The sequence below is a fragment of the Epinephelus lanceolatus genome, chromosome 11, assembly GCF_041903045.1.
Source record: "Epinephelus lanceolatus isolate andai-2023 chromosome 11, ASM4190304v1, whole genome shotgun sequence".
Classification (NCBI taxonomy): domain Eukaryota; kingdom Metazoa; phylum Chordata; class Actinopteri; order Perciformes; family Serranidae; genus Epinephelus; species Epinephelus lanceolatus.
Window position 1 is genome coordinate 26363675 of NC_135744.1, and position 26430 is coordinate 26390104.

Here is a 26430-nt window from a genome sequence, read left to right on the forward strand (position 1 = left end):
TCATGTTAACTTTGGCTTTTGTTTCAGAGCAGGCAGCTGTCTGAGGATCCACCGCACCCCACCCTATTCAGAGCCTGTTGTCTCGCATATGAACAGCACATGCAGAGTTGTAAAAAATCTTAATTAAGACTCCTAATTCTCCGTGCCGTCGCCTGACGGAGGCTGTGCGCTCACGTGAAGCACTGCTGAACACAGCATGAGGGTCGATGTTTTTAGACAGGGACTGTCGTCTTCCTGGCTTTCACAAAGCAGGAACATTTGTCCGTAATCTTCCAAAACAAAACAGGGTTTAAATTAGCTAAGCTAAGATTTTATGGGCTATCTGGTATTAGATATTTGGCTTTACATGCAAACTTCCCATCTAAAGAGCTGTTGCTGAGTAGATAAACTATATTTTTCTTTTCAAGAAAATATGGAATTTGAAGATCAATGTAATAAATTATTTTTTACTGGTGGTGTTGAATTTCTCTGAACTGAACTTCGGAGATTAAAAGTTTTCATGCACATGTTAATGAATGTTCCTCATTATACCAAGAGGCTACCGTATGCCGTACATCACCACACATATAAAAATATGAAGTGACAAGTGTTTGCCACTGTAAAGGTGATTTCAGCTCTGGGTTTTGTATGGAGCCCTTTGGTTCGGAGGCTTCTCCCTCTGAGCGGTGGCAAAGGGCATGTGGTCCTCTGCGTGCAGCAGATGCCCCGAAGAAGACTTGCGACAGATGAGTTGAAAATGAGCGTGACATGTGTTAAACAGGCGAAGCCCCCCCACAACACTGACATTTGACAAGATGATGGGCGTAGGCAATCATTATTGTCTCCACTTAAGCAAGCAGTAAATATTCAGGGCTGACGTCTGTGAAAGCAAAAGCCATAATACAAATGAGCCTGAACAGATTTTCATTAATGATTGAGGTGTTTGAATAGATCGTGATCAGACTCAAACACAGCTGGCTGGTAAAGTGAGACTGAGTGTTTAAACGTGCAAAAGTCTGATGGATTCATATTTAAGGTTTTAAGACAACTATTACTCTAATGTTTTTTCAATAATAACTTTATAATTTAAATAGTAAGTGTCTGAGTTTATGAATTCTTTCGTCAGACACTTGTACTCGTCTTCACACCCTAACAGACCTTCGACCTCGGTCCTTCCTGCCTGACAAAGGTGCCAATGGTGGTGAGTCAGGCATGGGGAGGAACATGCCAGGGAGGTGCCCCCCTCCTCCCCTTCCCCCTCTACCCACCCTCCAGAACCATTTGGACCACAGGGAATGGGTTAATCACATTAGAGGCCCAGAAGAGAGATGGGAAGTAGACAGTACCGTGACAGCCGGGGTAGCACTGGCACGACTAATCCCGTTAGGCCGAGGAAAAAGGGGGACGCCATCTCGCCTACAAGGCTGAGAAAGAAAAAAACATTTTCCCAGGAATGAGTTCACCTGTATGGTAACACAGAGAAGTTGGCCTGTTGATGCCTATTAGAAGAAACAATCGCACTTGGCACATACAAATGTTTTTTTTCATGCTGGGCACCACTTTATTGTCAGCGCGTGAAAAAAAATCAGTCGCAGACAGTGGCATTGCATGAGATCCTCTTTCATGCCACGGTGAAGCAGCCCCTTTCAACCCAGTGCTATCAGTCTCCCAAACAGTGAGAAGATGGGGAGGGGTGCTGTAAGAAGGATAGAGCTTACTTCATCTGCCATTGTAAGTGCACCCGAGTTCAACCTTAATGTAAACCTTTGCAGGCAGGATATGAATAGGATGCTCTCTATAAAAATATATCCTGCTGGGTAATCCGGCAGATGGCCACAGCGGCGGACACTACAAGCGCGGCTGGCCACTGCAGGGGTAACAGGGAACGTCCGACCAGCAGCCACTCTCCAGCCTGGGAGATGTGGAATCAAGATTCTTAACTCCCCTTAGCAACGCTGGGAAACAGAGCCGTCAGTTTAGATCCATCAAGTTTCTACTTAATCTCGCCCACCACTTTTTTCTCTCCATTTTCTCCTTTTTTGTATCTTCCCCTTTTGTTGTGGGGATTAAGCCAAGTGGTAAAACAGTGATTTAATGATCTTTCCATGGCTATGTGCACCACTTAAACCATGAGACAAACAAGCTGAGGCATTCTAAGAGTCACCCCCTCTAAAGGCGGCTGCTCAGGAACTGTGAGGCTTTTGATACGGCCTTAAGCTCCGGCTGATTATTTTTTCCCACTGTCGTGTGATGTGCTTTGCTCTGCTATGGGAAAATTTAAGGTTTTGTGTTTTGTAAAGGCCCATTGTAAACAAGATGAGACAAAAACAGTAAGATAATTACTTGATGATAGCTTTATAATGGCAAGGTATGGTAAATTTCAATGATTTGTTAACGCAGAAAAGAAGCTGTACTGTTAAATTAATTGATTACAAAATAATTTAAATATTAAATACATATAACTATCTTTATAGAAATAATTCTTTCTATCAATTGACTGAACTTCAGCTATAAACAGACAACTAAACAAACCCCCAAACAATACAAATGATACAGCTGAAAGCACCCAAAAAAAGCTCTGTTGAGAGTTGCACATGTACCACTTGGGCACTTGTGAGAAAACAGCAGTGTTTAAAGACAAAATTTATGAGCTAAAGCACAACTGAGCATTTTAATTAAGCTGGAAAAGGAGTTTAGTTGGATGGCGTTAGAGGATGTGGACAAAACTGTGTATGGTGCAGTTTGCCACATGTTTGAGGACAAGGCAGATAAAGTCAAGTCAAGTTTTTAAAGGTCACAAGATGACAATTAAATTTAGTCCAAGTTATCTGATGTCTAATAAATAAAACAATTTGTATCAGGGCAAGTACAAAATGACTGCAGGCAAGTACATTCCTGATCCACCTGCCTTACTGGGCAAGTTAAAAAAAACATTAATGGTGAACTCTGAGTGAACCCCAAGTTTAAGAAAGAACTTAGAAGTTTGAACTCTAAGGCAACATGGATGAGAAGTGCTATGGATGACATTATAACAGGTATTGAGACATGACATAGCAAACTGCTTATGCTGATGAGGATGAGGATGATGTGAAATGGTTGAAAGCTCTGAAAAAAGCAAGGCCCATTATTTGGCATTGTTTTGTCATATCCAAGGGGGTTATCTGCTGGTCTGAAAAGTGAAGCCAATGCGGAAGTGCCTTAAACCTGCAATCTTTCTATTGGCCAGCAGGAGGCACCGTCACTGGTTGAAAAAAGAAATCAGATTGTGTGCAAACCTATGCGTAAATGACCCTACTTCTCACTTGATTTAATACCTCAGTAAACATTTTCGTCGAGTTCATGGTCTCAGTCCCCAGATTCAAGTCTACTGACCTAGCGTAGGTATTTGACAACTTCAGTTGGTGGCTTCTGCGTCAACAACTGCCACCACCTAGTGTTTATTATACCGCCGTGAAAGGTGCCTTTGTGTGTCGCTATCTAACGCCTAGATCACTGACAAAGCTGCAGTTTTGCATGAATTTAGAATGAGGACAGGCTGCCTATTTAAAGTAAAATAGATGATAAAGAAAGGTATTCTTTAGTGTGTGGCTACCTTGTGATTGACAAGTTGCTACCACAGCGGTGTGCTCAGGTTCTCAGTCAGATCTACTCCTCGCTCCTCCACAGCTCCACCCTCTCATCTTAATATGGTCACTTCTGGCTTCACGAATCCAGAATCCAGAATCCAGAATCCAGAATGGGAATCCACACGGCAATGGGTGACATCACGGTGGCTATGTCGACTTCTTTTATACAGTCTATGGTCACATCTCCAAATAAAATAAAATGCACTTTTAATGGTATTACATTAATATAATGTTTAATAACTGTTTTTATTGAAGTGTCTATGGGTTATTCAGTTCTTTCCAGGGCATATCTCTCACCTGGGATCTCTGGTTGTCTGGAATTTCTGGCTGTCTGAGGGGAAGAGTAGGACTCAACAGTTAACTCAAGTGCTGCTCCTTAACTTCCTCTTCATCGCTCAAATGGCCGATGAGCAGCAGGATCTATTCAATGAAGGAACATATTAATTTAAACATAACTGCCTTTGTGCAAGCCTCATATCACATATCACCCTACAAGAATTACAAGTCAACTGTCTTTCATGACATTTAGAAATTCTTACAAACACCTAAAGGGAGGTAGATTTTAACCCATGGATGAACTGCTCATTCACTTTTGCTACCAACAATAACCAACAGATGGCACTAAGTGAAAAGTGAAGGTGAAGAACAGCAGTGACCTTATTCTCTAAGTTTGCACCTAATAACGGATAAATTCACAACTTACACAGCCCTATGTAATTCTTGACTTTACTCCATAAAGTTGGGAGACAAATGACAAATTTAAAAAATGTGAAAATTAAAGCAGGGGAGACCGAGATGTCCTGACCTTCAGTCCACAGCATTGATCAAGCTTGAAAAAAATGCTTAAACCTTCGTTTTCGACAATGCAACTTGTGATTCAACTTCATTAAATGAGATGATATCATCAGGTTGTCTTTCTCAAATTCTAGAGAGCTCCCTCCTTGTGATGAGTAAACTAAACTGCAACTGCCCCTTTAATAAAATACTGGCACGTGTGCATGAGACCTAAATCCACAGACTGAAGTTTCCACCACAATGAATGAAGCATTTTAATATTTCATGAGTCTGCCAGACATGGATACCACAAGTAAAGGGATCCTGAGTCACTTCTTCACCTGCGGGTGCTTGTCTGATTATTCCCACTTTGCTACAGACTCAACAGACGATGTGTCTCTTTAAAGGTTATTCATTATTTTAACAATAACACTACACAACATGCCATTCTTTTGATACTGTAAAACAGTGTGGAGTATTATTCTAATCTTAAAGCTTAACATGAACATGAAATATGAAAACTGAATGTTCAGGATTCATACACTGATGTTCATGGCACAGCTCAGTGTGTATAAGTGTGTATGCGGCACTCACTCACTCACTAGGTAATAACTGGCAAGGCATTGGCAGTGATCAATATGGAGTAGGACTAGAAAGCCATAATAGGAGGACAAATATCAGAGGAGAGGCAGTCTGGGCGTCTGTGTGTAATGGATGATAGAGGTGTTAGTGTTTGGGCCGGTGTGCACTAAGTGGGTAAGCTGGTGGTTGGCAACATTGTGTGATACCAGCAGGGTCAATGATGGTGATAATGGGGAGGGTAAGTACTGTATTGGGGTTAATACTTCTGAGCTGGCCAAGAGATTATGGCACTGTCTGAAATATGGAAGACCCCTCAATGAAATGCTTTGCTTCCAGGCTTAACAGTAAACTAATGCCATCAAGAGTACCTGTACCAAGAGACAATCAGAAATAGAAAATGTTGTGGGGGTGTTATTTTGTTAAATTGGCTGACCATGACACTGACTTACTGTAATCAGTTTTGTGCTGATACATATACTGTACTTACGGTCAAATAAAGCTTTGGAGCTATAATTTTAATGAGAGGCTATTCTGATCTTTCTGTCACTGAATTTTATGATTTGTACATGCATGGGAAAAGTATGCAACTCATCATCTGCACCCCGATTTAAGTCTTAAGATCAAAAAGGTAATGATCAAAAGCCTGTTATGTTACTCCAGTTTAAGCTTCTCCTCATGGGTCCCTGTCACTTTTAGGGACTGATTTTAAAATTTTCCTTCTTACATACAAAGAATTACATGGCCAGGCCCTTCAGTAAAGGAACACTTTGGGAAATACACTTATTAGCTTTCTTGCTGGGAGTTAGAGAGAAAGATGGAGACCATGCTCACATCTGTATGGTAAAGCTGAAGCTGGAGCCAGGAGGCTGTTAGTGTAGTTTAGCTTAGCATTAAGACTGGAAACAGAGAGAAACAGCCTGGCTCTTCGACTCCAGAACAACTTCCTGCAAGGTCTAAAAAGAAGCTAAATCTGTGCACATCTTTATTTTTCTATTGAATTTATAACTTTAATTTTGTGTATTGTACCTGTACTTCTTCCTGTCTTTCTGTACTGTCTCTTGCATCCATCTTTTGCCCCTTTGTTCCTCCTGTAACATGCTTCTGTTTTGAAAGGTATAATGTAAATAACGTGCTTGCCTGCTTAAAATTCACACTCATGCAAATGAGTTAACTTGCCTTGTAAACCCATCTGTAATATAGATAGGGTAGCTGCATTAAACAATGTCTCTGTGGAAAAAAAGCAATGCTCCTGTAACAACCATGAGTTATGGTATCATGGCGTGCTACTTATTAAGATTTAAGCCCCCATATCTGGGTTACACTTGTCCCTCCCGCAATCCAGATGATGCCATCTGTGAGAAAAGAGCAGTGTGTATGTGTATGTGTGTGTGTGTCTGTGTGTGTGTCTGTTTGTGTGGCTTTCAAATCAAATGCTGAGTGTCTCTTTTCACTATTAATCCAGGTCATGCCCACTAAGATGGTAATAGACCGACTGGGACTGATGTGCTGCTGTTTATGCAGAGTGGATGGTTTCAAACAGGAATCGGGGAGAACTGAGGAAAGTTCTCACAAGGTTAAATAGAAAACACACATTTTTGATCAGATGCAGTACATGAGGAAGATGTGTGAGTGCAGAGGAGAAATGCAAAGGTTCTGCAGAACAAGGTGGACATTTGCAGAACATTTAGCAAAAATTAAACGCTGCATTGCATTTAATTTTTAGTGATGAAGCTATTAGTTAAGTAATCAGTCGATTGGCAGAAAAATAATTGAAGAAACCGGCAGAAAAGTGTCAATGCTGATTTTCTCTGTGCTAAATCATACTGTAACCTGAATATTTTGTGGTTTGGGACTCTTGGTCAGGTGAAACAGGTGATTTTAAGACTTCCTGTTGTGCTGTGGAAAGATTTTGATAGGCATTTTCACTATTTTCTAGCAAGAATCAATGATAACTCAGCTAATGGACAGAAAACAGGCCCTCATCAACACAATAATCGATGATGAAAGCATTAATTACATGCACATTTGATTTGATTAGATCCTGACATTAATAATAGGACATTTTTATATTAATATCCCATTTATAGAAGGCAGCTAGTGACTTATAGTTTATAAAAATAGGACTTATTAATACATCCTAAAAATAAAGCTGTGACTGGATGTCAAACGGCTGGCATGATGACTGTGATTGGATGACGGCAGTAAATCTGCTGGCCAAATCCCCTCGTGGCTCAAGCTGTGATTTGGACCAGAGAGATTTGTTTTCACAGTGAACTCCGCCCTGCAGAGATGACTACTGTCAATGGACAACACACGACTGCGACAGGCCAGCGAAGAGTTTGTTTAATTTGGATAAAACTGCTTGGACCCGACTTTGAGAGCTCCCTGCCGGCGTGCTGACGTGGGAGACACCGCACGCTGACAAGCTAACCCAACGGCCACTCTATGGTAAGATGGATGTACAACTGTGTTTTTAACATCGTCTGACATGTTGTTTTATGTCTCATGTTTGGTGTCTGTGTGTTGAAAAAGTTACCTGCTGTTAGATGTTAACATTTTCTGTCATGGAGAACAAACTTTTGTGACTGACAGCTTCAAACAGCCTCCACAGCAACGTACCATCTTGCTAGCATGAAGTTGTGCGGTGCGGTTTCAACGGTCACGCAGGGCATCATGGGAAATTTCCATATCAGGTGCATACAATAAAATGTAGGTGAAGTAATGTTTAACTCAAGAACATAAATATAGTATAGAAAAATTACAATAACAAAAAGGATATACCAAAATAATATTCACCTAAATAGATGCACTAAAACTTTTGCATCATGTACACTGCAATATTTTCTCAACATAATGTGCTATATTACTCTTAAATATCATGATCACTTGTCAGTGTAGTGCAATATCATGTTCTCAAAATCAAAATCATGTCCAATACTACTTCTCATTATCATATCATATATCATATAGTGATTATCAGGCGCAATCTGCATTTTTCCACTATTTTTAGTAACTCTTGTACTTATCTTAGTTCTGTTGTTACTCTATTAAGCACTGGCTTTTGCTTCTTGCGCTTACACACTTTATATCTTGTATATTTTGAATATTATGCCTGATATTTAATACTATCTTGTTTTTAAAACTGGGCCCAGTGTGTGACCCTGACCGGGGGAACCAACTGGTTGCTCCGGTTGTTACTGGTTTGTGAACGTTAATTGTTGTTACAGTATTTGGTTTTACTGTAGCTAAGGCATTCTCTGGCACAAGAATTAACTTTGGGATAAATTAAATTCTATTGAATTGAATTAAACTGAATTGAATTGAATTGAAATCACTTATTGTTATTATTAAGAATAAGTGAATTATTCGTGAATTTTAGTCTTTAATTAGGCTAGGAAAATATATATAAGTCTTGACTATTAAACTTTTTAATGGGCCAACCTCCCAGTGATTGTTTTTTTTCTTCAATAGCTTACATAATGGATGTCAAAGTTAAGATCTGATGTAGTTGATGTCCTACAGTTGACAAAAAATTATATATTTATTAATTTCACAACAGTTGTACTGAGTAGCCTTTTTATTTTTCAAAGCTGCTACGAGTTCTCTTTGTGCTAATCAAAAAACTTGTTTTCAAACCATAATTCTTATTTATTTTGATGTAGACAGAGCGGACCTGTCATGGTTCAGACACACCCAATAGTAATATTGATAAATACATTTATCAAAAAATAGAAAGTTTACCAGCCATTGAGCAGCATTCCTGCCTTTTTGGCGACCAGGAAGTGAGACAGCAGTCCTTGAGATATACCAACCCCCTCTAATGCCTGATTAAATTATGTTTTTGTAGAAATCTGTCAAATAGACTGTATAAATAATGGATATAGCGACCAAGACATCGCCCATTGGTTTGTGGACCCCTGTTTTGAAGCCTGGAGTTTGGCAATTTGGCTGTTGCCATCTTGGTTTTTTGGAGCCAGAAGTGACCATATTTAGTTGAAAAGGTGGAGCTGTGGAGGAGCGAGGGGTGGATCTGACTCACAGAGCATAGCGACACCTCTCTGACAGCAGCCCTGCCCTTAAATATGACTAACTTTGGGCCTTAAAAAATGTAAACAGATGAGTTATAAAAAAAAAATTAAAAAAATTATTCCCTTTGTTATGAGTGCTGGAATTAGCTATAGAGACCAAAACAGTTTTTTGTACCTGGCTGTAAATGTGTCTATTTCTGCTGTAAAGTTGGACATTTTAACATTTGGAGCCAGCCTCAAGCAGCCATTCGATGAACTGTAGTTTTGGCACTTTCGCATTAGCTTCATTTTTCAGCCCCAGAGATTGCCATTTGCTTTTAACATGGGTTTTTATTGCAGCAGCATACCAGATGGTGGTGAGGATGGACTAAATGACGGCAGTGTATAAGTGCACCATCATTGTTTTTGGCAGGTTGAACTTCTTTAGCTGCTGCAGGGAATATTATCTCTGCCTTGCTTTTTCGACCTGTGGTTCAGCTCTCACCTGTGATTCTGGGTGATGGAGCCCAGGAAGCAGAAGGACTCATGTCACAGAATGATGGGGTCTGGTGGGGCTGCGAAAAATCTATAACCATCTCCACTGTCTTTAGAGCACTGAGCTCTATGTTGTTTTGAGCACACCAGGTCAGCAGATGGTCAGTCACCACCTGTAGGCAGACTCCTCCCCACCAAAGATGAGCCCAAGTTGCTGCAAATGATGCTTGAGTGCCACCCTGAAAACACAAATGTAATATTTTAATTTAATAACAATGTTTTGCATATTCATAAAGTCTGGATTTTATAATGATGAAGGGAGAAGCATTTGTAACTGTTTTTGCCAAAGGAAATTGAACTTTTCTTGCGAATAGCTAATAATTTATAGTATTTTTATGTGCTAAATCTTCTAATCTATTATTTGGTTAACACCCTCATGTTAACTTCACAGTTGACACTTAAAGCAGACTTCAGCTTTATGTAGCTGTCAAGCACTTGATTTGCTTATGAAAAAATCTTATTTCTGTCACTGCTGTATCTAAAAAGAGGAGCAAACTGCTTGCTAGGCTTCAGTTAATAGGTGAAAATTGCTGCGATACACTGATGAGACAGCCAAAAGAATGTTAACAAGAATTGACCCCTGAATTTGTGATTCATATCATCTGTCACATTTGTTCAAATTGCTAGAACATGAACTTCGTTTTGATGTTAAAGCTCCAAACTCCTACTCTCACTGTTAGCAAAGCAGCTCCATGTATTCCCCTGGGTATTCACACATTCAGGGGTTCTCTGTGACTTGTTTGCCACAGTGCACAGAATATGAAAATGATGGTCGTTATGGTAAGTTGATGTTCTTATTGTTACCAGTGCGCTGGCTCACTGCTGCCTATAATTACTGGCAATCACTCAATCCCTTGTGTCAAATCCATTCAATAAAGGAGTGTAAAGTGACTTGCAAATTCACTTAAAAACAGCCACATCTGTTGTCTTCACACCTCTTTTATCACAATAAACTTGCTGAATGAAACAGCTGTTGCTGAGCATGTTTCATCCTTTTACAAAAAAACCCAATAACATACAATAGGTGAACCACTTTGACAGGTAGTGATAAATTGTGACATTCAACAGCGAGTGGGCCAATATTCAACACGGCAAATCATAATTAAAATCATGAAAGGTTTAATTCTGATTAATGCTGTCCTCTATATTTTTCACCATTCTTTTTGAATTAATATAATCAAAGACAAAATAGAATAGCGGGAATACAAATTGTGAATAAGTACAGAAATACTGGAAATCATCACTGTAGTTATTAGTGAGAAAATCAGTAACAATACAGTCATGTGCTAAACCTTGACTTAATGACTAATGCATAACCTGCATGCATTTAGACACCATGCTTTATTACCACTGACGTTGCTTTATATATAGAATATAGATTCATGTTTTGATAGTTTTACCCTGCAGGTTGTACAGTGGTATACGATGAGATGTCAGAGCTGTCCTCTGTCCCCCAGCAGGTGCTGTGGCCGAGATGTGAGAGGGGGTCATGCCTTTGGTCAAGAGAAACATTCAGCCTCGGCACCTGTGCCACGCTACAGTGCCTGACGGGATTGGCAACGAGCTGGAATGTGTGACCAACAACACGCTGTCCGCCATCATCCGCCAGCTCAGCAGTCTGAGTAAGAGTTACTTATGTTTAGCTATGTTTGTGTCAAATCATGTTCAGATGCTTCCATAATGTGATACCATGACCTGCTCCAACTTTGGAGCATAATCACCACAACTTTGCATAAAACAAATTCAGTGTGGGATGTAATTCTGTTTAAGATGCAGTGTCATCCCAACAAGACAACACAAAAAAACCAAAGCGTTTTGTGGCCGTCGGAAGTTATTGCATAAACACAACAGCAGATCAGAATTTTCTCGTGAGCCCTCAGATGATTTGACCTTGACAGGAAAGCTGTGTATTTACAAGAATATGGTGATACAATACGTATCATGGTACAGGGGTTATGATTTAATATATTGCGATACAGTAGGCAAGGTGATATATGGTGATTTGTTTAAATCTAATTTTAGGAAAACTCATTCATTTAGATGGGGTACACCCTGGACAGGTCGCCAGACTATCACAGGGATGACACACAGAGACAGACAACCATTCACGCTCTCATTTACACCTATGGGCAATTTAGAGTCACCAAGTAACCTGCATGTCTTTGGGTTGTGGGAGGAAGCCAGAGCACCTGGATGAACCACTCACCCTGGGTTCGAACCAGGAATCCTCTTGCTGTGAGGTGACAATGCTAATCACTGCACCACCGTGCCACCCAGAAACAATGTTAGAGTATAAAGAACACATGACCATATGCACAATTCTGAGTGGAAAAAAGTTAACTGTCTTTATGCAATCAGAACAGCAGGATCTGCATTTGTATTTATCACAATCCCTGTAACATGCTTGTGATATCAGAGTCAAATGGCTGAAGATAGATAACAACATTGCTATCAAGCAGTTGGAGGTAAAAACACAGCACAAAATGAGCCACTGCCACAAATCTTTGCATGTAAACTACTAATTTAAGAACGATACGAGTGTTTGAGAATCAGCAGTATCACAAAACATAATATCGCATTACTCAAGTGTGTGAATATTTTCTTATGCCCCTACATGACATGATGCATTAAATCTATACTGCATATAAATTATTGTATATAGTGCTTCATTTCCATAATCATCGAAAGGTTATTATGAGAAAACGGTTACCATATATCCCGGTGTCACTTGATTATTAGGCTTTCAACAAGCCAAAGAAAACAACACATTAAAGCTATTATCACCTAACTGTTTGAGTTAATGTACATTATTATCCAACACTGTAATCAGTACTGACATCTACCTACTGTACACTCTAATGAGCCACTTTGTGCAGAAGCAGAGTGGTTTAAATGCTTAATGATGTGTGGCAGTATCTATAAGCATTGGCATACCTGTGTGTTTGTTGTGTAGGTAATACTGCACTGAGACCGAGAGAAAAATGTAGAGTGACTATTTTGGGAAGCAAATTTACTCCTGGACATCTGGCCCATGGATGCTCTGATTAGTGTGTGTATGTGTATGTGTGTGCGCGTGTGGTGGATTTAGTGAAGTTACAGGAGCTTAGAGCTTACCGTAAAGCTTCGTATCGCAGGCAGATAAGACGGAGAGTGAGTGGGCGGAGACACAAACAGGGGCAGTCTAATGATAGCTTCCACATTAAGTGGATCTGAGCTGGCTGACGTGTGTGCCATTCATGCTCATGCTGTTATGTGCAAGGACCAATCGCTGAATGCTGATGTGTAATCCAGAGAATAGAGTGGATTAACAAATGTACAATTACAATAAGATATTGTATTTTTCTGTGTCATGAAATATGCTGCACTTCTTTCTTTACCTCAGAGGTTTGAAACACCTTTCTGTGTATCAACAACTCGCCTTCTTCCTTCATTTTCTTCACTCTGGTTGCAGGTAAACATGCAGAAAATGTTTTTGGGGAGCTTTTTAATGAGGCCAACACTTTTTATGTGCGCGCCAACTCACTCCAGGACCGCATCGACCGCTTGGCCGTCAAGGTCACCCAGCTGGACTCCAGCGTGGAGGAGGGTTAGTTCACCAGAGATCATCTGTCTGCTGATTTAACATCTTATTTTCTACCCTGTCATTCACTTTCACATGCTTTGTACTAAACTTTAAACCCCTGTCTTACTGTTTTGTAGTCTCTCTTCAGGACATTAACATGAGGAAGGCATTCAAAAGCTCTGCTGTCCAGGACCAGCAGGTTCTGTCCAAAGGCAGCATTCCAGGCTCGGTGGCTGAGATGCACAACAGCAGCGACAGGCCTCCTCCTCTCAGCACCCTCACTGCCTACAGGTAAAAATCAAAACATCTGAATAGGTCACATTTTCACTTGTCTCATTTCATGTGTGAAACTATTTTTTTTTTAATATAGAGAGGATTCCACTGATGCCATGAAATACTACTCAGACCCATCATACTTTTTTGACCTGTGGAAGGAGAAGATGCTTCAGGACACAGAGGAAAAGAGGAAAGAGAGGCGGAGGCAGAGGGTAAGAGCAACACTCTACCCACTGCTTTATTCTTAAATATTTATTTGGCAGGTGGGTTTCTATTTTTTTTTCTGTCCCTTTATCCACATTCCCCAGGAACAGAAGCGATGTGTGGAAAGCAGCACGCTTCAGCGCGAGGTGAAGAAAGTGAGAAAGGCTCGAAACCGCAGACAAGAGTGGAACATGATGGCATTCGATAAGGAGCTTCGTCCAGATCACCGCCATCCACAGAGTCTCCGGCGAGGAGCATCATCTGAGGGCTCGCTCTCCCCAGACGGCAGGTTAGTACTTAGTTTGTTACAGAGGGAGGTGCAACCTCCACATAACAGAATTTGTGTTCTTACATGGAATCAACATTTAACTGTCTACTAGGGGTGGGCGATATGGCCGTAAAATGATATCACGATATTTCAGGGTATTTTTGCAATAATGATATTCTTGACAATATGACAAATTAGTGAAAAAAACATTTAATTTAAGAGCATAAAATTGCAATAAAATAATAATAATTTATTATATATATTATCTCTCATTTCTTTTGTTTGTAAACAACAACAGTAACTCAGAGAGAGATTCAGATTCTGTATACAATATTAATTGTACAATAAAAAATATCTACCCCAAATTACACATTTAAACAGCTCCCAAACAAAAAAAAACTACCCTGGGATCTATATATATAAATCAACAGGTGATTTCCTTCTTTTATCAAAATCCTAAATGATTGAGTTTTTTTTTTTTCCAGCTGGACCTTAATGCTCAGCCATTTCTCCTCTGATCATCACGCTGTAACCTGTGACAGGCTGTTATGATGCCAGAACTATCACACATTCACATATAGGTAGTTTTTTTGTCGATCTGCGAGCGTCATGTAGGATTACATTACCAAAGGTTTATGACAAAATCACTTGACAACACAGACTCCTGTGTGTGCACAGCAAGAGAGGAGAGGGAGAGACACTGTGCTGCTGCCAGAGGAGCTGCTGAATGAGTTCCCTCTGAGCGGTAACTCACTAAAAGAGTCTGAGAAGTCCGGAGCTGTTCATAAAACATTCAGGACGCCACAGTTTATTCTACACAACTAAAGCTGCTCCTCTTTTTGGAACCACCGCAGAGTCAGTACTAATTTCGCTTTCAGACATGCTTATTGTTGCCGTGGGTAACAGTATGACGTCAATGCCAACAAGTTGAAATATTGCAAGTATCACGATATGAATTTTTTATATCATATCAACAATTATACGGGTATTATCATGAAGGAGATGACATGGCACATCCCTAACGTCTAGTGTGTAGGATTTAGTGGCATCCAGTGGTGAGGTTGCAGATTGCAACCCACTGAAACTTTTCCCATGTGCCAAGCATCTTGGAGAACTACAGTACAGTAGCCAATGCGAAAATGCAGATTGTCCTCCCCAAAACCAGTGTTTGTCCGCTCTGTGCTACTGTGGGTTACTGACAGGTTGTTGCATCTGCTCTTTCTGATACTGCATATAAAATGTTTTTGCCTAGATTTATATGCACTGGAAAGTCATGCACAAAGCCTGTGTGTCCACAGTAAAAAAATGATCAGGATAATACTGTGAAAACCCCAAAAATAAAAGATCATAAGGATGATATAGAATGTCCTCTGTCTATCTGTCCCTGTGTTTCCACTGAATCTTGAGTTTTAAACATAGAAAAATGCAACATTAATGTAACTTAAAGAAATTGTATAAAGACAGAAATATGATCATCAAGACAAAATGGAGATTTCTATAAATTAGAGACAATATTAGAGACAGAGTTTGGGAGGGATAGAGTCTAAACTGCGCTTCAGTATTGGGGGGGGGGGGGGGGGGGGTTGGATCCTTTTTCTGTGAATAGGACCTTGTGCGTCAAAAAGCAATATCTCTGTTGTGTAAAGCGTTCAGTTCTGATTTTATAACAACAAATCCACCATCTGGATAGGTGAAGGCATCAGCATGAGAAGCTCTCTGTTTTCCATTGTTTATCCAGGCCTGACCTTCCAGACTACCCCATCCCTCCAGTGCCTGCCCACGCTGCTTGTAATCATGCCAAGTCACATGATTATGTGCCTGGGAACGCACACCCCTCACCACCTGTGGAGCATGAATACCACAGCATTGATGTCAACTACAAGAGAGTAACCTACGCCACAGCAGAGCCGCATGCTGCAGACCGAATGAACGGCTCAATACGTCCACCTGCAGATTACAAGTGTGTTTTTGTTGCATAATCAGAGAAAGAAGTAAATGTAATATCTATTTTACACTGCAACATAATCCTCTTTCTTTCACTGTCCACCAGCTCTCTCCCCCTACCTCCAGCTCCGGGCCCACCCATCCCATCAGCACAGACAGCGTTTGGCTTTCCTCTGGGTGCGCTACCACCAACACCACATAATGGAGTTTTGCACGTAGGCCCAGGTTACCCTCTGCCACCTGTACCACCTCCAGGGCCACACATGTTCCCTCCTCCTCCAGGTCCCCCACCTCCACCTCTCCCTCCCCCAGCTGTACCCTTACACCTGGCAGGACAGAGCGAAGGCGGCAGAGCTGAGACTAAACCTGTGAGAGATGCGAGAAGTGACCTGCTGTCCGCCATCCGCATGGGTGAGTCAGAGAACTGGCTCAGTGTACTCTGCATTGTTGGATAAAAGCAGACATGATTGTTTAAACTATAACCTGACTGTGTATGTTCAGGTGTATGATATGTTTTCACATTTCCATGTATTGTGTGTGTGCCCTTATCAGGCATCCAGCTGAAGAAAGTTCAAGAGCAACAGGAGCTGCAGAACAAGCAGGAGCCGGTGGGGAACGACGTGGCCACCATCCTGTCCCGACGCATTGCAGTGGAGTACAGCGACTCTGATGACGACTCTGAGCTGGAAGAAAACGAATGGTCAGACTGACCAAACATAAATTGAAGCACATGGCTCAAGTTTTGCTTTATTGAATCTTCAGTGCAAATGAACTGTGAATCACTCTCTCTGGCTCCACCTAGTGGACGCTGCAGACCAAACCACCTCTGCCAAAGCACCTTTACGTCATCTCGTAGTATCAATGTGCTGCAACATTCATTTTCCATGAGGAAATGACGTGAGTGGCAGTTTGCATCATTTCTCTGAAACAGGTGAATTTTGGGATCTACTGCATGCAGCTTTTAAAAAGTGATAAATTGTATGATCACTAAATATTTAGTTTTGTACCACTGATGAAATGTGAGCCATTGTTTTTCTCACCGTCAGTATGTTTTAATAAAATGTCCTCTCGTGATAGCAAACTGACACCTTGAACACACCATACCCACTGAAATGTGCAGTAGACCATAAAGCTGACATCCACTTTTCACTGGAGACATTTTGACTTGTTGCAATTGGAAAAGCACAGGTATTAATAATTAAAGGATTGGCTGCATTCCATGTAGCTGCTTCAGTTTCAGGATCCTGGTGCTGTGCATGCTGGCTCATTGTCACACTGTCATGACTTACTGGGACATTCAAATAGAACAAAGCCATTATTGTATTCTTAAGGAACAATTGTATTTATCCTATTATGACAAGTCAAAATGTCTGCTGTTGAAAACGCCTGCTATTTAAAAATGACTGCAGTAATATGAATCATTTATCTTCATCATTTTATGGAATTACACATCCCTGATAATATTTTGGACTACATGTACCCCTCCCTATATTATGTGAATGTTTTATGAGTGATTTCATTTGACGTTTTGTGAACACTACCTCAATTTGTGACCATCAACTACCCCACAATACGATATGTGTAGTAGCTACAAATCATGATGAGTCTAAATACAGTTTTGCTCTGCCATTGTTGTGATGTGTCCTTGAAAAAGTTGACAGATCATTAACTTTTTTCAGTATCAGCAAGAATATAATGTGATTGTCTCCTTTACTGTTTTCTTCTTCCTCCTTCTTTCCGCCCCCCCCCCCCCCCCCCCCTTTTTTTTTAAGTTAAACTCCTTTCAGTAGCACCATAATCTCTGATCTGGGCACCATAATCCCATAGTAGAGAAGCTTTACATTGTGTAAGTGAGCACATGACAGCAACAAGGCATTGTGGAGACGTGTCAATAAGCCTGACAGTGTTATTATCTTGTAGCTGTTGTGCATTTTTTAATTTATCATAGCCCAATCTGATAATCCAATAAGAGATGCCACTTAGTGACTGAATAAAATTATGTAGGTAGCCTGTATCACTGTATTTTAAAGTTTATGTGAGTAGGTAGGCTATCAGTGGTGTAGTGGGGGGTAAACACGGGTAAATGTTTGGATTGATTACCAGCAAAATGTCATTTATATTAACACATACTGACCAGGAAGAGACACAAGAAGACCACAAAGAGATGCAAGGAACTGCAAAGAGACACAAAATACCTACAAAGCAAAACAAAATGACCAACAATGGAAACAGTATTACCTCAGAGTCAAAATATTACCTCAATAAAACACAAAATGACCTCAAAGAGATGTAAATAATTACAAAAAGACACAAAACCACAAGGAGACAGAAAATGATCACAAAGACACACAAAACCACAAAAAATATGCATAACAACTACAAAGAGATGCAAAACCACTACAAAGTCTGTGTCTTGCTCCTGTGCAGGAGAGGTGATGGGGCCCTTAGTATATCTGTGCCCACTGCCCAGGGGTACATTGTCTCATAATCTACTCATGGGTATATACCCACCCCTTTTTCTGGTTTACAGCATACCCATCCATCAGCCAAAAAGTAAGTGGAATGTATAGAAGAGTATACCCACTTCCTCATTGGTAACATACATATCTACCTATAGTACACCCCCCTCATCAACCACCACTACACCACTGCTATTTAGAGACTGCTATTTATTTATTTATTTATTTATTTATTTATTTATTTATTGGACCAAATATTTCCCTTAAGCCTCCCTAAGTGACTTGGGGAAATGCATGACCATCCCTCCACTATGAATTAGTTGTTAAATTTTAAAAACTTTGCCTTATAATATGAGAAAGGTAAAAGTTAAAGATGAAATCCTGGAGTGGAATAAAGCCAAGTCAAAATTTTGTTAAAATTTTAGATGTAGAATAAAATGATTTTTTTAATGAAGTATCACTACTTTAAGATAAGATTTAGTTACCTTTTTTTTAAAGGAAGTGTTCGTCACATAATATGTGATATGACCGTCAGAAGTTTGAAACTCCAAAGATTTTTTATATTTTTTTTACAGTTTCTGAATAAGATACACGGTGTAATTTTTACATGTTCATAAATGTTTAATTTATAAAAGTTCATAAATTAAGAATAGTCCCGTATGTACATCTAGCTATGAAGTAGTCAAAAGCTATGGCTGTTACCCAGGTAAAAGGTATACACCGTAGCCAAAAGCCTAAATTAAAAATGAAGTTATAAAGATAAAGTGGTCATTCCTTCGTTCATTTACGTCCGTTTGAAACAGTCCTAGTTAGTTTATTTATTTCCAGCAGAGGTCAGTGTTGCGCCTGGAGGAAGTGTTTAGACCGGCGGAACTTAATCGTCGATTAGGAAACTGTTAAGCTTCGGCCGCCATGTTGGCTCCATAGACAGTCAACCAAGCCAGAGCGGAGGAAACCGTTTGAGCCACAATGGAGATGTTTTCTTCCCGTGACAGTCCGGTGCCTCGCAGGTGATTAACACAGTGAAGCTCCTCCTCAGCCTGCTACGTTACAGACAAACCTGGACAACTACATATTAACATAAGGTAAAATATTTATAGTAGCAGTATAATTTTAGCTTCTGTTTTTATAACAGTTGGATATTTCCTTACAGATCAAATATTGCGTGAATTAACCAGTTACCGTTAATCTAGCTCAACCTTTCTGCGATGATGATGATGAACATAGCTAGTATTTGCTAGCTGACCTGACTCATACGCGCACACGCACAAATCAGCTTTGCGCTTAACGTTACGCGTGTGTGTGTAAACACTATGCTACCATCTGGCTAGCAAACATGTCCTTTACCTTATCTTGAACCCAGGATAAACTTAAAACACATGACAGGTCTGCAGCCTCAGCTCAGTTAGCTTGTGACCTTACACTGCCACACTTCATTTATAATGTAGAGACAACTGTGCTGGTTCCTGGTAATGTGACATGGTGCTCATACACATGTCCATATCAGCGTGGGGTATAAAGTCACAGACTGTGTTAAAGTAGGCAGCCATAGTAGCATAATTATTTAAGAGGATGTATGATGTATTGCATGATGTGTGAAGGTTTGTCTGCCTAGTGTAATCAATTTAACTAAACAAATGTTTCTCATATTCATTCCTGATGTTTGCAGGACATAAACTATTAAGATGGATACCTCAACACTTCCCAAGATCCAGGATGAGGAGCGAGAAAGCAAGTTTGGATATGTACATGGGGTTTCTGGACCAGGTCTGGTTTATTTCCCTTTTCTTTAAATGGCTAGATTGCATAATTGAGCATCTGTTGTGTGTCCTTGAAAACCTTTTACGGTATTGTTGCTCCCCCCCCAGGAGCAGAAATATGGATAAAATCCTGTATTAATGTTGGTGACGTTAAAACTTGCAGAAAAGGAATCATGGAGTAAATATAAAAATGACAGGAATCATTTGCTCCACAGAATAAATTGGGGAAAATGAATACTCGTCTTTATATTTTTTATTTAAATCAAAAGATTCAAATGTTAAAGCAGTCTGAATGTTATGCAAATACAAAAAATAACAAAAATACTATATTTTTGATATCTGTCATATTCCTTGTCCAACATATTTTTATTTTAACAATTTCTATATTTTTATAATAACAGTGGTGACAGCGACTGCAATGGCAGGAGCAGCCATGTACGAGCTGGTACGTGTAGGTCACAGTGAGCTGGTGGGAGAAATCATCCGTTTAGAGGGAGACATGGCAACCATCCAGGTCTATGAGGAAACTTGTATCCTTTATGCCGCCATATTACCTTCATCTGTCATTACACACGTAACAAACCCTGTCATGATTTTCCTAAAAACCTAAATTCACCTTCTGAGTGGTTGAAAACACACATTTTAGAGTTACTTTACTATTAGAAAACTGAAGTGTGAAATTTAGTCACTGTTTTGTTTTCCTTAACTTGATGCCATAGCTGGTGTGTCTGTCGGTGATCCTGTTCTGCGGACAGGAAAACCCCTCTCTGTAGAGCTGGGTCCAGGAATCATGGGCTCCATCTTTGACGGTATCCAGCGTCCATTAAAAGATATCAACGACCTCACTCAAAGCATCTATATCCCAAGAGGAGTGAACATAGGTGCCCTTAACAGAGACCTCAAATGGGAATTTTCCCCCGGCCAGAGTCTTCGGGTAAGAACAAGTCTGACTTTGCTGTGGATGTCTGTCTTCTGCTACTACTCCTAATTATTCACATAATCTCCTCTCCAGGCCGGCAGTCACGTGACAGGTGGTGATATCTATGGCATGGTTTTCGAAAACTCCTTAATAAAACACAAGCTGATGCTTCCACCTCGCAACAGAGGCACTGTCACCTACCTGGCTCCACCTGGAAACTATGACATTTCTGTGAGTATGTCCAGAAGTTAAACAGTGTTGTTGGGATCGAAACTTTCTGTGAGGCTGATTCTCTGATTGTGTTTTGTTCAGGATGTGGTCCTGGAGCTCGAATTCGAAGGTATTAAGGAGAAGTTCACCATGATGCAGGTGTGGCCAGTACGACAGATCCGCCCAGTAACAGAGAAGCTACCTGCTAATCATCCGCTGCTAACAGGTCAGAGAGTTCTGGACGCACTTTTCCCGTGAGTAATCCAGCCTCTATTTTAACTTTATAAACACTTATGAAGTGAGTTTTCAAATGTGTGGAGCTTTTTATGGTTCCGCTGTGTGATAAAATCTTTAAGCTTCCAATTAAACTGCATGACCTTTGTGCTGTGCAGTTGCGTGCAGGGTGGCACCACTGCTATACCAGGCGCCTTTGGATGTGGAAAGACGGTGATCTCACAGTCCTTGTCCAAGTACTCCAACAGTGACGTTATCATCTATGTTGGCTGTGGAGAGCGTGGAAATGAAATGTCTGAAGTGCTGCGGGATTTCCCAGAGGTAGGTAGAAGAACAAAAAGTTTTTTATCATTGATCTCCACTTTACTGGGTCAATTTCAGCTCATTTTAAGCTTTAAAAAAATGATTTCAATAATGAGCAAAAAGTCTTTAATACAGCACCAGTGTTCACATTGTATTATGTTAAACTCTGCTCTTCCCCAACAGCTTACTATGGAGGTCGATGGCAAGACTGAGAGCATTATGAAGAGAACAGCACTGGTTGCTAACACCTCCAACATGCCTGTGGCTGCCAGAGAAGCCTCAATTTATACAGGTACCAATTGGAAACCTACAAAAGTGAAATGTGTCCACTTGAGAGGAAAAATTATGTCCAGTTTTTCTGAATTTATGACATTATTATCTTTTCATGGAAAAAAAAATCAGCTCATTTTTTCCCAATGTATAAAATGATAATCAAGTTAATTCAGAAAAACATGGCAGATCATTTTTTAAGTGAATATATTACGCTTACAATTGTTTGTAGAATCAAATCTCCAGAACTTGTAAAGTGAATATAATTACCTCTGCAGGGATCACACTGTCCGAATACTTCAGAGATATGGGCTATAATGTGAGCATGATGGCCGACTCGACATCTCGATGGGCCGAAGCTCTGAGAGAAATCTCTGGAAGATTAGCTGAAATGCCTGCTGGTAAGTTCATGATGGATGCGATTGATTTATATACATTTGTGAGGACACTGTGAGACACTTACGTATGTCCTTATTTGTAGACAGTGGGTATCCTGCTTACCTGGGCGCTAGGCTTGCCTCCTTCTATGAGCGTGCAGGACGTGTGAAGTGCCTGGGAAATCCAGAGAGAGAGGGCAGCGTCAGCATCGTAGGAGCGTGAGTCGAGTTTCATATAAGCACGGAAAATTACATTTTTTGGTGCAAAACAGCTGGTGTTAAAAAGGTCTTTGACAGCAAGACTTTGTTATTGGTTTTACATATTTTTAGTTCCTTTTTCATGGGAATAAGAAAAGTAGACAGCCTGACACAACAAACCTAGACACGCAAGGCATGCTATCAGTTATTAGGCTGACTTTTCTGTAAATACTGTTCATTCCTCTTAGAGTGTCACCTCCTGGTGGAGACTTCTCAGACCCTGTCACTTCAGCCACATTGGGAATTGTTCAGGTAAGCAGTGGGCCTTGATCCTAACATTTAACCATTGAATATTTCTTTCCTGTGCACCATTCTGAATGTGTGTCAATATCCTTTGTTTTCTCCTTTTTAGGTGTTCTGGGGATTGGACAAGAAGCTAGCTCAGAGGAAACACTTCCCCTCAGTTAACTGGCTGATTAGCTACAGCAAGTACACACGAGCTCTGGATGAATATTATGACAAACATTTCCCTGAGTTTGTTCCCCTCCGTACAAAAGCCAAGGAGATCCTACAGGAGGAGGAGGACCTGGCTGAAATCGTGCAGCTTGTAGGCAAGGTGAGGCCGGCTAAGATTTAATAACATTTATCCCCCTGAATTTCATTTCCAAGTATTTTTCTCCCAAATGCAAACATTTTCAGTTTTATTTGTCAGTTAACTGATGTATTTGATGTGTGAAATCTGTGTTTTATACAAGAGATTTCTGTCAGAACAGTAGAGTTAAGGGAGAATAATTATACGCACATCATGTAGGTGCAAGGCTATATAAAAACAGTGTTCATTAAGGAAAGAAATAATGCCCGCATGCTTATTCATTGCCACAAAAGTTTAATTGATACGTTTCGGTCCTACTTACACATCTTAGACAGCTCAAAATGTTTGACAAGTAGGATCTTGAAATTGTCTTAATTAAACCTTAATGGCATAGAGTAAGTGTGTAGGCATTACTTCTCTCTTTTAAGAAAAATAGAGTTAATTATTTTAATTGCTAGGATGCTAATCTTGTTAACCGACAACTCTGAAAAACAAAGTGGACTGACTGGACTTCACAATCTTGTTTTGTTTACAGGCTTCTCTTGCTGAGACCGATAAGATCACTCTAGAAGTTGCAAAGCTCATTAAGGATGACTTCCTGCAGCAGAACGGTTATACTCCCTATGACAGGTGATGACAAAACAACTCACCAACCACAAAACACACATTCTTTCCATTCAGGCCTGAAACGACTCTCCCACCTTTTAATGGACATAATTGAATCTTTTAAACCTTAAAGAAGCCTCTGTCTTTGCATCACAACAGCTGAAAACATAACATCATAAAATGTACATGTTTAAAGCTGTAGTTTGTAACTTAAAAAAGATAAGTTTTCATCGTACTTGCTGAAACTGTCATTATATACACCCAGTAGTAAACAAGACAGATAATAGGAGAGGAAAATTGTGTTCCTCCTCCTCCTCCTCCTCCTAGTGCTTCTAATAGTGTTTGCAAGAATCCACCGCACTTGAATGAAACAAAAGTTGGTCCGGCAGATGGACGGTGCTTTGATTTAGCTTGACTGTTTTCAACATGGCGGCCAGGTCACAAACAATCTGATTTTACAGCTAAACAGTACACTGAAATGTTTATGGAAACATTTGAAGCAAGAAATAGGCAATGCAGTAACAGAACATTGATTGATATTTGATCAGCTCTGCATAGTTTGACAGTTTGATCTGAGTTCAAGAGCAATGATTGGCATAGTTGTTTGATTTAAGTGCGGTAGATTCTTGCAAATGCCATTAGAAGCACCAGGAGGATGCAGAGGAACTGCAGGGCTATCTGTCTGATGTACTTCTGTCTGGATATAGTGACAGTTTTAGTAAATAAAACTAATTTATTTTTATAGAAGTTACCAACTGTAGCTTTAGGTCCCTTTCAGGTGGAAATTTCTGACAAAAGCGGGAAATTTGCAACAGTTCTAGAAAATATAGAGCTGAGCCATGAGCTTGAGCAACTACACAGCTTAGTAATTGATGTATTTAAGGTTTTCAAGTGATTTCTGTGGAAACAATGGAAAAGCTTATCAGTGGATATGAAGGAGAGATTTCTCTCATTTATTTTCCTCAACTTGACTGTTACCTAAACTCTGAGCTTCACACATCCTTCTGTCTCCACACACAGGTTCTGCCCTTTCTACAAAACTGTTGGCATCCTCTCAAACATGATATCTTTTTACGACATGGCCCGACACGCCGTGGAGTCCACCGCACAGAGTGACAACAAAATCACCTGGGCCATTATCAGGGAGCACATGGGAGAGACCCTGTATAAAATCAGCTCCATGAAGTTTAAGGTATGTTGTTTGTCATTTTGTGGCGGAGATAATCCTGTTCATCATGTTTGTGTCAGTCAAGACAAATGACTTATTCTCTTTCAATGACTGCTTCAGGACCCTGTTAAGGATGGCGAAGCTAAGATCAAAGCAGACTTCGCCCAGCTGCTGGAGGACATGCAGAACGCCTTCCGGACCCTGGAGGAATGAGTTTCCTACTCTCAGGCTCTCTTTCAAATATCCAAACCCCAGTGCAGTGCAACATAGTGCAGATTGTATGGCCCGTGTTCTGGATGTCTGCCTCAGTCATGTGAACTCTCTTATTCCTCAGTGTTTACGTCCCCCTTAAACATTCCTCAGCAATGTTCCATTTCTTTTAGTTGGTTTTGACTCATCTACTTTAAAAAACACTACTGGAAAAACACCTGAAACATACAGTGGATGTAGCAACACCTTCATTTGGCCTACCCTTCAGCATAGCACTTATAAATCACCGCTCCATCATGTTGTGGTTTAAATCAGTGGGCCCCAATCAGGTGCTGTACTTGCACTCAACCAATAGCTGCAACAAAGAGAGGACAGGGATGTTACTTTCCCCCGGATGTGACAGTGATCGAAACAGATTATCAATCAAATGGGAACATGCACACGGTTAAAGGGACAGAAGCACTGCGTTACTGCATATCAGGGGGTCAAAGACATTCTTCCACCTCTTACCTCTAATGTTTGATGATGATGTTGTGGACAATATACTTGATATTATGTGCAAAAATGTGAATGAATGAGTCTGTTAGAATTGTGTTGTAACAGATGTCTCACTATTATATTTGTGGTTGTTTCTGTCTCCTGAAATAAATGTTAAGACATGATAAAGGTTTTTGTTTTTTTAATGCCTCTGTGGGCGATAGCTGTGGCTGGGGGGGATGTGTTTTTGGGTTGCCCATCTGTCTTCGTGTCTGCACGTCTGTCTGTCCGACCATCCATCTCATTCTCGCAAACGTGATACCTCAAGAAGGCCTTGAGGCAATTTCCTCAAATTTGGCCCAAACGTCCACTCGGAATCAATTATGAACTGATTAGAATTTGGTGGTCAAAGGTCACTCATTTTCTTGGCCATAACTAAAGAATTTAAATGCTAATTCTAACCAAATTTAACACAAACCGATAGCATTTTATATCCCAAAGGTCATCTTCAATGTGACATCATAATGTTCTGCAAAAACACTTTTCTGGCCATAATTCAACACCATAACTCAGGAGCAAAAGGGGAGACATTTAGTCAGATACTGAGCTGGTGACACTAAACCTGTGTGTCCATTTTGAAGCTGTGCTGATAGTATAGATCATCTGTGCTGCTGGGTTAAACGTATGTGAAGCATTTGTGTCTCAGAATTTCTAGCATCTCTGCCGTAACATCCATATTTGAAGCATTTTCAACAGTCATGGCTACAGAGTCTGCACAGACATGGATGTTAACTGTAACTATGCAACATGAGTTATCTGAGATATTCCTGCGGCCAACCAGCACCTGATCCTTGAGACTGGCTATTCAGA

The 26430-nt window shown here is 40.3% G+C and overlaps 2 protein-coding genes and 1 long non-coding RNA gene across 4 annotated transcripts; 2 read left to right on the plus strand and 1 right to left on the minus strand.

Annotated features, from left to right (window-relative positions):
* Window positions 1-3611: 3611 nt before the first annotated feature.
* On the minus strand, window positions 3612-7618 carry LOC117264563 (uncharacterized). The gene is made up of 3 exons (XR_004502328.2): window positions 7498-7618; window positions 3903-4025; window positions 3612-3788 (listed from the first exon to the last, which is right to left on the minus strand). It is a non-coding gene; the product is annotated as an uncharacterized LOC117264563 (long non-coding RNA).
* Window positions 7202-17490, plus strand: wasf3a (WASP family member 3a). Of its 2 annotated transcripts, none has more exons than XM_033638583.2 (9): window positions 7202-7409; window positions 10981-11145; window positions 12975-13109; window positions 13223-13376; window positions 13456-13573; window positions 13670-13854; window positions 15572-15793; window positions 15884-16188; window positions 16330-17490. In XM_033638583.2, the coding sequence occupies exons 2-9, from the start codon at window positions 11013-11015 to the stop codon at window positions 16485-16487; spliced, it is 1410 nt and encodes a 469-aa protein (XP_033494474.1). In that variant the 5' UTR covers window positions 7202-7409; window positions 10981-11012; the 3' UTR covers window positions 16488-17490. The 2 variants fall into 2 exon arrangements, with proteins under 2 accessions (XP_033494474.1, XP_033494484.1); XM_033638593.2 differs by having other exon boundaries at window positions 10984-11145.
* Window positions 17491-19182: 1692 nt separating this feature from the next.
* Window positions 19183-25749, plus strand: LOC117247362 (V-type proton ATPase catalytic subunit A-like). Its single transcript, XM_033611887.2, has 15 exons — window positions 19183-19321; window positions 19906-20003; window positions 20398-20526; window positions 20716-20930; window positions 21009-21146; window positions 21228-21379; window positions 21518-21680; window positions 21846-21954; window positions 22211-22333; window positions 22414-22528; window positions 22756-22819; window positions 22920-23123; window positions 23635-23729; window positions 24726-24897; window positions 24994-25749. The coding sequence occupies exons 2-15, from the start codon at window positions 19922-19924 to the stop codon at window positions 25084-25086; spliced, it is 1854 nt and encodes a 617-aa protein (XP_033467778.1). The 5' UTR covers window positions 19183-19321; window positions 19906-19921; the 3' UTR covers window positions 25087-25749.
* The last annotated feature ends 681 nt before the right edge of the window (window positions 25750-26430 follow it).

What these genes read in the sequence shown, in the direction of transcription:
- wasf3a (XM_033638583.2), top strand. Translation starts at nt 11,013, where the DNA reads ATGCCTTTGGTCAAGAGAAACATTCAGCCTCGGCACCTGTGCCACGCT. An exon ending in AGCACCCTCACTGCCTACAG is followed by an intron (nt 13,377 to 13,455) that starts GTAAAAATCAAA and finishes TTTTTAATATAG; the next exon opens with AGAGGATTCCACTGATGCCA. An exon ending in TCGCTCTCCCCAGACGGCAG is followed by an intron (nt 13,855 to 15,571) that starts GTTAGTACTTAG and finishes TTGTTTATCCAG; the next exon opens with GCCTGACCTTCCAGACTACC.
- LOC117247362 (XM_033611887.2), top strand. Translation starts at nt 19,922, where the DNA reads ATGGATACCTCAACACTTCCCAAGATCCAGGATGAGGAGCGAGAAAGC. An exon ending in CCAGGTCTATGAGGAAACTT is followed by an intron (nt 20,527 to 20,715) that starts GTATCCTTTATG and finishes TTGATGCCATAG; the next exon opens with CTGGTGTGTCTGTCGGTGAT. An exon ending in ATTAGCTGAAATGCCTGCTG is followed by an intron (nt 22,334 to 22,413) that starts GTAAGTTCATGA and finishes CCTTATTTGTAG; the next exon opens with ACAGTGGGTATCCTGCTTAC.